Source organism: Tupaia chinensis, unplaced genomic scaffold (genome assembly GCF_000334495.1).
Source record: "Tupaia chinensis unplaced genomic scaffold, TupChi_1.0 Scaffold000682_1, whole genome shotgun sequence".
Classification (NCBI taxonomy): domain Eukaryota; kingdom Metazoa; phylum Chordata; class Mammalia; order Scandentia; family Tupaiidae; genus Tupaia; species Tupaia belangeri.
The window spans coordinates 4,233,608-4,243,546 of record NW_006160205.1 but is presented as its reverse complement, the minus strand read 5'-3'; the positions used below and the strand labels follow the sequence as shown (position 1 = coordinate 4,243,546).

At 42.0% G+C, this 9,939-nt stretch overlaps 1 protein-coding gene across 6 annotated transcripts in view; it reads left to right on the top strand.

Annotated features, from left to right (window-relative positions):
• SLC25A26 (solute carrier family 25 member 26) overlaps window positions 1–9,939 on the top strand; it is a 161,285-nt gene that overhangs the window by 143,970 nt on the left and 7,376 nt on the right. For all 6 annotated transcript variants that reach the window (XM_027776559.1, XM_027776561.1, XM_006160366.3 and 3 more), the window contains one exon: window positions 2,421–2,490. In XM_027776559.1, the coding sequence (XP_027632360.1) occupies window positions 2,421–2,490 (70 nt within the window). The remainder of the gene's footprint in view (window positions 1–2,420; window positions 2,491–9,939) is intronic.

Here is a 9,939-nt window from a genome sequence, read left to right as displayed (position 1 = left end):
TCTGTCTGGCGAGCGCACGCGCCCTATAGCGAAAACCTACAAAACAAAACAAAACAAAACAAAACAAAACAAAACAAATAAAGACTCAGTAATTTAGATAGCAGACAACTTCATGCACAAAACATCAGGAGAGAGGACGCCACCCTGGAAGATACACGTATGGCAAACAGCACGTGAGCAGAAGCTCAGCATCTTAGTCTTAGGGAAATACAAAGTAAAACCACAGTGCAATCCTCGTACCGTTTATGAGTATGGTTAAAACTAAAAACTGCTGACAATACCAATTGTTGGGAAGGAAACAGTCTGGAACTGGTAGGAATGTAAAGGGATACAACAACTTTGGAAGACGGTTTGGTAGTTCTTCTAAAGTTAGACATATACCTGCCATGTGATCTAGCTGTTTCACTCCTAGGTGTTTTCTTAAGAGAAATGAAAGCATATGTCCAAATAAGGACTTGCATACATATGTTAATTTTTATTTATTTATTTTTTTTTGGTGAGAGCCTGAACTGGAAAAATCTCAAAGGTACAACCACCACAAGTCAGTACAGATTATGATATACCTGTGCAGTGGGATATTGCTCCCCATTAAAAAAAGGCATAAACTAATGTCTGCATGACAAGAATGAATCTTAAAATACATCTCTTTTAACTTTATTTAAATGTTTTTGTCATAGGGCATGCATGCTCACTTGAGAGAGACACAGAGAGGGCAAGTGAGAAATCACCCCCTAGGGGAGATGGCCATGCCGGAGTTCCTTCTCTTTGTCTCCACTCGAGATTTTGGGTGTGCACACACCTGTACCCAGGGTGATTCTCAAGCTACTGTGTCTGGGACTTAATCCATGGTTGGCCATGTGGGAGTCCAGCACCTTAACTACACATCACCTGCTGCCCCCCAAATAATTCTGAATGAAAGAAACCAGATTTGAAAAGAAAATTAACATAACATATGGTTATATTTATATAACAATTTTAAAAAGGCAAATTGGTTCAGAATGACAAAAATCAGATTGCTTAAGGAGTAATGAAAAGGGGCAGGAATGAGGGTTGAAGGAAACAAAGCTTTTTTGAATCATGAATAAGTTCACCGTCTTAGTGACAGTGATTTCACGTGGATATGTGTATAAGGGAAAACTTATCAGATTGCCAGTTTGAAATATGTATAGTTTATTGGACATTAATTATACCTCCATAAAGCTAAGAGAAAAAAAATGATACAGACTGTTTTTCAAAAGTATGGAGGAGGGGCAGCAGATGGTGTGGTGGTTAAGGTGCTGGACTCCCACATGGCCGACCATGGTTCAAATCCTGGACCTGGTGGCTTGCTTTCTTATTTTCCCTCCCTCACGTTCTCTCTCTCTCTCTCTCTGGAGAGCATATGTGCCCTGTAGCAAATTATAAAATAACAATAATAGTAAATAAAATTAAACAATTGTTTAAAAAAATGTGGGGTAGGGATCCACAGGTGGTGTGGTGGTTAAGGGGCTGGACTCACACATGGCTAACTGTAGTTAGAGTCCCAGATCTTGTGTTCAAGACCTGGCGGCTTGCTTTCTCACTTTCCCTCCCTCTCTCATGAGTACACATGCCCTATAGCAAATTAAATAATAATAATAAATAAAGTAAAATACATCATTTTTTAACAAGTGTGGGGTAAAGGCAAGTAATAATAGGTCCTATTAGCATTGCTGTGAGGCCTGTGGGTTCTAATACATGACTGGAGATGAGACCAGAGTCTTACTCAGCATTCTTCACTTTTCTTATGTGATTTCATCTTGTCTCCTGGTAGGTCATCAACTCTCATCTCAGTAAGGTGCCCTGGCTTTGCCATTATGTTGTCCGGGTTGATACTTGGCATATGTGATATTTGTATACTCCTCAACTTATTCCATGAACAATGCAAAGTGTTTTGATGAATCTTAAACTGATATTTAGATAACGGAATTAGCACCCTTCACACAGTCACTGTGTGAGTAAAAATTTTAGAAAGAGCCACGGAATTTGGTGAACACTCTTCTGGACTAATTGATGAATTGTATTTTATGTTTGGAGTTATTTGGGAAGTTTACTTAAATATTTTATTGTCTTAAAGATATAGTATCTTGATATTTCTCTGTAAATTTGTAATATATATACATATGCTAATGTGTTTGTGTGTATATCATTAACGATACGTACACATCTGTTGTACATAGTCCTTAAAAATTGTTTGAGTGCTGTGCTGTAGCTGTCATCCGGGTGTCTTTGACTTCTTTTAGAATGTAGTTAAGTCCTTGGGAAAGTCACTCAAGTCATCAGTAAAGAATGCCACCAAAATAGCTTCTCACTCAAGTTCCCATCTCTAGAGCTAACCCACGGGAGGTTCTGATACATTCAAATATTTAATAACTTGTATTTTTCTTTCTCCTTAAACACAGGCCCTCTGGTCCTGGAGGCAGGATCACGTGGTGGATTCTTGGCAGTCAGCAGTCTGTGGAGCTTTTGCAGGTGCAAAGGATTATATTATACTGGGAAAGACCAAAGGGGGGAAATGTGAAAATATTAACTATGCAAAAACAACATTCTTTAGAAATTCCGGATTGTTTAGGTGAAGAGAGCTCCAGTAATTGAGAAAAGAAAGTGTCTTAGAAAAAAAAAAAAAAACCCTGCTAAAAAGGTGTCTGTCTGAAAGACAACCAATTTGTTTTTGACAAATTTTTCTTCTTCTTTTTTATCTTTATTAAAGCCTTTGCTCAGGCCCTTGGATTATCCTAAAGATGATTTATAAAGTCCTCTGTGGGAAGAGACGTGTTGTGGGTGCAGGGCGAACTGCGCAGCTGTCTGCCTAGAGCAGGGCTTTGGGGGTTTAAGCGATTTCTGCAGAAGGCAATGATTCACGGTTCATGTGACATGTCTGACAGCGCTGTAGATTAACTGGTGTCAGGAGAGCAGAGGTGACTCCACAGATTACTGAGGGCTAAACTGCCCTGTGTGGAAAACATGGCGATCTGAACATCTGGGCATTTTCGGGACGTTAAAGCACAGCGATAATCACAGTGTCGTGGTATCTGTCACCCAGTCCTATTAATTTCCAGTGAGGTGTGTTTTTTTTAAGAATTTTTAAATTTAATTTTATATATTCATTTTATTTTGATCAGTGAGGGACACAGAGAGAAAGTGAAGAAGCAAACTGCCAGGTCTGGGACTCAAACCACCGTTGGCCATGTGGGAGTCCAGCACCCTTAATCACCACGCCACCTGCCAGTCCCTTCCAGTGAGTTTTTAATGAGAATGCGATACTTTAAGGAATTTAGTAATTACTATGTTTTAAAGTCTAAAATCCAAATGATTATTGTTGTTACAAATAAAGGTCAATTAGAATTACAGATGAAATAAAATGAAGTGGAAATTTACCCTCCAAGTTGCAGTAAACTGTTTGGATGCAAAGCCAGTGAAGTGACAGATAGCTAAGTGTAGGGTTTCAACTTTATTGGAAAATGATTCTTCTCTAAGTTGTTTAATGGTTGGTGCCTCAAGTTTTTTCTTAGTGCTTAATAAAAGTGAAAACACACATTTCATAGAATTCTTTATTAATAATTAGACCCATTTGACTTGCTTATCAAAAGTAAGACTTGTCTCTAGACATGAAACTGGCCCAGAATGGTTATGATGGGTGATTGTTTCCACATGACACCTAATCATTAGCTGTGTAAAATGAGTAGGTGGTCTTGATTCATTTTCCAGAGGTCAGGAGTCTTTATTCCCGAATCCCTAAGAAAAATGTGTATTTTTGTTGACTTCTTCATGAGCCCTAGGGACAAAGTAAGCATTATGGAAATTTAGCCATCTTGGGTAAGGAAGGTGACTTCTTACAATATAAAAATTGTACAGGTTTTTGAAACACAAAGAATATATTCTCTGGTCCCTGTCCTTAAAAAGCTAATTTAATTTACTTGCACAGACATTGTTACTTTTAAGGAAATTTGTATGAATTAGATTCCTTTTTCAGAATAATACTTTGGGCTAGCCCTGTGGTCTAGCAGTAAGGGAACTCAATCTCAGATGGCCAAATCCTAGGCCTGGCACCTTGGCAAACAAACTGGGTGTGTTTGCGTGCCCCAAGTCCTGACAGGACGGAGAGATGGCAGGACGGAAAGATGAAGGAGAAGGCATTGTGGCATGGCCACACCCCATGGGGACGGCTTTCTTCCTCTCCCTGTCTCTGTTTCTCTTTGGAAAGAAAACCACCCCCTGGAAAATTAGAAAAAAAGAAAAAAACAAGTACTGATGTATAAAGGCTAAGCACTTAGATTTGTCAGAAGGAAGGAAAGAAGGAAGCTTTCTATCAGATATCTGCTCTCTGGTTGGAACCCGCCCTTCAGTCCAGGTGGCTCAGCAAGATAGCACCTGCTCTAGGGACTCCGAGAAAGAAGTGAGCTGCCCAAAGCCACATGTCTGGCACAGCCATTCCTTCATTCCGACCTTCATCCCTAACTTCAGGGGTCACTGTTTCACTGTTCCTTCCAGGATTAAGAGAGACACAGTGTATGTGTTGGTGCTTTGTAACCAGTAAAGCTGAACAGACGTAAGAAATCATTACTGTTTCAGTAGGAGCAAGCAACACTCCGAGAATGAAAAGCTGTTATCGCACTAATCCATCTTCTCAATTGCACAGAAAGAATAACATCATCTTAGTGAAGTTACTATAGAGAATAATCTCTAATAGCTGGTAGATTGAATTCCTCCAATACAGTTCTCTTATTTTCCATCTGAGGTTCTGAGAAGTGTCTGCCCAAGGTCTGCAAAAAGTCTGTTGTCAATAGATCCACGCATATTTAGTAAAAGATAAATACGTTTGTTATTTAATGTCTTTTTGCTTTGAAATTTTACTTGGTACAAATGTTGACCCAGAGGAACGAGGTTACTATTTAAAAATATTTCTTAAGGATAACCATCATTCGAGAATATCCCAGGTTGTGAAAAGCGATATGCCGTAAGAGTTGTTTGCGGCATGGTGCGTTACACAGTAGAGAGGAGTAAATGATGGCTCGCTGCCGTCTAAGGCAGCCCCTGTACGACGCCTGCACGCTGCACGTGGGAACTGCCCTTACCTGGCTGTAAAGGCAGTGGTAAAACTTGCCCTGAGATCAGAAATCCAAGTTCTCATCCCGTGTGCTCTTCCAGGTTTAAATTGGCTAACTCATTGCAGATGAGCCTTTCTCTGTGCCATCCTCAGCACTGTTCCTTGCCTACGCTTGTTTTATAAAGTACTTGGCACAGTTGTCCAAGTACTTGGCACAGATGTCTTGAGATTGGAGGTGATGATGACTTGTCATGCTCAGAAATTCCCTTGGCTTCTGGCAGAGGTTAAACTAGGGGAGAAAAGGCCTTTGCCAACTTCTTCACTGCAAGTTAACTTCTAAACATAAAACCGTAATGCATTCTGAGCAGTTACGACATTTGCTACTATCGTAGTGTCTGGAACTCTAGTGATTTTGATCCATTTCTTGTAGTAAACATGCCCTTACATTTTCCAAGAGAGAAGCGGACAGTGAGAGATGAAGAGAGGGTAGAGAGGAGGGATGGTGATTTCAGTCTCTCAATGGACTTGAAATTCTAAAGTAGGGTGAAGGATTTATTTGGGGTAACAAATGAGAATGTCTCATCATTAAAACTCAAGCAAATACATGTTCAAGATGTACTTTTAAAAGTCTAGTTTCCCCCGTTTGTGGGCCTTGGGGGCAGTTAGCCTAAAATTTCATAGAAAACTAGCTCCAGAGACCTTAGAACGTTGTTTCACGCGTGGTTCAAATGCTGCCTGTAGTTGTTGCACCAGAGCGTTACTTTCTGCCTGGTTTGTTAGTGTGTTCCTTGTATTGATCACCAGTGGTTAAAATGTAGAAAATAACTACACTTTAAAAAAAGAAAAGTTGGGAGACCAGCAGTTAGCATAATGGCCATGTCACTGGACTCCCATGTAGTTGACTGCAGTTCGGGTCCTGGACCCGGCGGCACACCTGGGCACGTGTGCGTACGTGCGTGCGTGCCCAAGATCCCGAGAGGAGAATGGAGGATTGTGGTGTGGCCATCCCCCCTGGGGGGTGATTTTTCGCTTTCTGTCTCTCTCTGTCTTTCTGGCGAGCGCACACGCCCTATAGCAAAAAGCCTCTCCCCTCCTAAAAAAAAAAAGGAAAGAAAAATTGGGCCAGCAGGTGGCATGGTGGCTGACCACAGTCCAAGCCCTGGACCTGGTGGCTTGTTATCTCTCTCTTTCTCTCTCTATCTCTCTCTTTCTCTCTGTCTGTCTGCCTGTCTTGCTCTGTTCTAATTGAAAATAATGATGATAAATAAAATTAAATAAATACAAAAGGAAAAGTCAGGACCAGCAGATAGCATGATGATTACATCACTGGACTGCCACATAGCTGACTGCAGGTTCAAGTCCCAGACCTGGCAGTTTGAAAGTCATGTTGGGTACATGTGCATGCGTGTCCAAAATCCCCAAACGAGAATGGAGAAGAGATTGTAGCATGGCTGCTTTCTGTCTCTGTCTCTCTGGAGAGCACATATACCCTATAGCAAAAATCTCTCTTAAAGAAAAAAAAAAAAGGTCAGTTCTGTTCATTTCCCATAATGACTAGTTCCCTTATTCTGACATCTTCACATCTAGCAGCCTTAGGAAAAAAAACATTGTGAGGGCTGTGAGTTAAACTTGGGGTACCAGCAGGTGGCTTGGTGGTTAAGGTGCTGGACTTCCACACAGCTGATCGAAGTTCAAATCCCAGACTTGGCAGGACTTGAACTTTCTCACTTTCCCTCTCTCTGTCTGTCTCTGGCGAGGGAACATGCCCTATAGCAAATTTAAAAATATAAAATAAAAAATAATTGAATAAGTCTTTAAAAGGGGAAATATTGGATATTTGAAAACATTCGAGTTTATTTATTAATAACTCAGTAGTTTCTATTATGGTAGGAAAATTTTGACCTGTTTAAGCACATATGTATTTCTGTCTTCATGTTATTTTCATGAGACAGTGATCTCTTAAGAGAATATTTGCAGGCCTTTACCTATAGTAAAGGAATGTAAACCTTTGCCAGTGGCCAAAATAAGTTTGATTTGCATATCCAAATTCATTAGGTATTCTGTGTCAACTTTCAGGTCTTTTTCATTGGTTTAGCACAGTTTGTGAGCATTTTCAAATCAGGAAATGAGTTTTAACAAACAGAGAAAGCGTAATTTGTCTTACCCTACATTGACATCATTACACAATGAAGAGGCCTCTGACCTGAGTCCCGGCTCCATCCTGGCCAGCCCTGGGCAAGTTGACTGTAAAAGGGGGAGAGTGCCTCCACAGATGAGAGAAAATCGTCCCCGAGAGCGCCCAGTACACTCCTGGCTGGGTGTGGGGTTAGCACACAGGAGGTATTGGCTTCTACCTCCCTTTTTAGAGGATGACTGGAATTTTTAGTTTGTCCAAATTGTAGACACTTGTCCAGGGCAACCCATTAAGCATTTCTGAGTGCCTACTGTGTGTACTGTGCCAAAGATACAAAGAAAAGTCATCATCTCTGCCCACTCTGAAAAGTGCTAACTCCTTAGAGCACGCCTGCGCGTCAGGCACTGTCGTAGACATGTTGCGTAGGGTTATTTAATCCCGATGTCACAGTCCCATCCACATTTCACAAATGAGAAAACTGCGGGTACTAGAGCAGTCGCCCAGAGCTCTGGGTCTGGAGTCAGCACAGACCCCAGATCACTGGGCAGCTCTGCACCAGTTCAGCTGACCTACAGTACGGGTTGGTTAGCCTCTGCGAGCTGCAGTTTCCTACCCGTGGCATGGGGTAACGTGATGTCCTGGAAATACTAGCGGCAGTGTAAGTACCTTGCCGAAGGCCAGTTGATAGAGTGGGAGTTTAAATCTTCTCTTCCTGACTTGAGGCCACACTCTGCTAGACCTTTCTGCTAGAAAGGTAAACAAAATTGAATATAATAACTTGGGGCTGAAAGTTTGGGATAGTGTAAGTTTGTTACCTTTCTTTCCTTTTTCTTCTTGGATTTACTTTTTTTTCTTTTCTTTTTTTTTGGAGAGGTGTTGTTTTGTTTTGTTTTGTTTTGTTTTGTTTTTTGCTATAGGGCGCATGCGCCAGAAAGACAGAGAGAGACGTAGAGACAGAAAGTGAGAAATCACCCCCAGGGGGGATGGTCACGCCGCAGTCCCTTCTCATCCATTCTCCTCTCGGGATCTTGGGCACGCACGTGCACGCACCTGGCGTGAGTTTAAGCCGCGGGGTCCAGGACTTGAACCATGGTCGACTACATGGGAGTCCAGTGACATAGCCATTATGCTAACTGCTGGTCCCACATTTTTTTTTTTAAAATCTTGGATGAATGTGAAGCTTTTCTGGACCCTCTTGTATGGTTAAAAAGGCAGAACATGTGGGTAAAACAAGAGAGTAGAATTTTAGGGCTGGGTCCACCAAATTTTATGATACCCAGAGTTTAGCAAGTCTCTGGATTTCAGGCAGAGTATGAATTTGGAACAGCGTTTAACATACTCAACACAGAAGTGTCCTTTCCTAGAGCAAAGGAGATCCTAATATTCACGTTTCATTGGTACTTCCTATCTCTAAGCTGTGTGACATTCATGGGGAACTCAAAACGGGATACAAAGGCACAAATACGTACACCTTTGAAAAAGTCAGTGTGGTCGTAAGCAGTACTGCTTGGAGGAGGTTCCGTGTCGTGACTTTCAGATATTCGACAGAGATCAGATGCCTTCCTGTGCACAAGGCACAGGAGCGAGAGGGACTAGTGCGGTTTCCGGCACATCCTCCTCACACGCGTCCTGTCCAGCCCTCGCGACACTGCTCTTTTGCTTATGAAAGCTGAATCTTTTGAAAGCCCATTAGGGTTTATTATCTCTATCTCACTGGGGTCTGTGGGGTTTAAAATATATCTTTTTACTGTAATATATAAAATATCGACGCCACAAATAATTTTTTTTTTTAAGTTTTGCTATTGGCATATGGGCTCACCAGAGAGACAGATGGAGCGGTGATGAGTCACCCCACAGGGGGATAGCCATGTTGCATTCCCTTCTTATCCAGCATCCTCTCAGGATTTTGGGTACATATAAACACATACACAGGCCCAGTGTGATTTTCAAGCTGCTGGGTCCTGGACTCAAACTGTGCAGTCAGCCATGTGGGATCTAGGCATGTTAATCTCCACACCCCTATAAACTCTGATTTGTGTTAACAGACAAATGTCCTTCGATTCCTTTGACCATAGGTGTGGACTCAAAATTGTCTCCCTCTCTTCCTTTTTCTTCCTTCCTTGGATTTTTAATAATTTTACTTTAAAACGTGGGTAAAACAATTCAGCCATCATGTTACTTACTTAGAACACCAGAGAGGGTACGAAGGAAGCCAAGAGGCAGAATGCCTTGTGAGGCAAGACTGACTCCAGAAGATACAGAAGGGAGCTGAGAAGTGTTCTAACCCTAACTGGCCTGCTACTAGGAACCTTGGCAATGCAGAGAGGTTTTGAAGAATCCAGCCATTGAAACCCAAATTCCTCCTGTGTAGTGGGACATGTAACTCTGGCCGTCCACTTTGCTGTATGCAGAGCAGAAACAGAAGCATTTTGGAGTCACTGTAAAGAACAGTGGCCACAGGGAACCAGCAGTTAGCGTAATGGCTATGTCGCTGGACTCCCATGTAGTCGACCGCGGTTCGCGTCTCGGACCCGGTGGCTTAAATCTCACGCCGGGCGCGTGTGCGTGCGTGCCCAAGATCCCCAGAGGAGAATGGAGGAGAAGGGATTGCAGCGTGACCATCCCCCCTGGGGGGTGATTTCTCGCTTTCTGTCTCTATGTCTCTGTCTGTCTGGCGAGCGCACGCGCCCTATAGCAAAAACCTCTCAAAAAAAAAAAACACAAACAAACAAACAAAAAC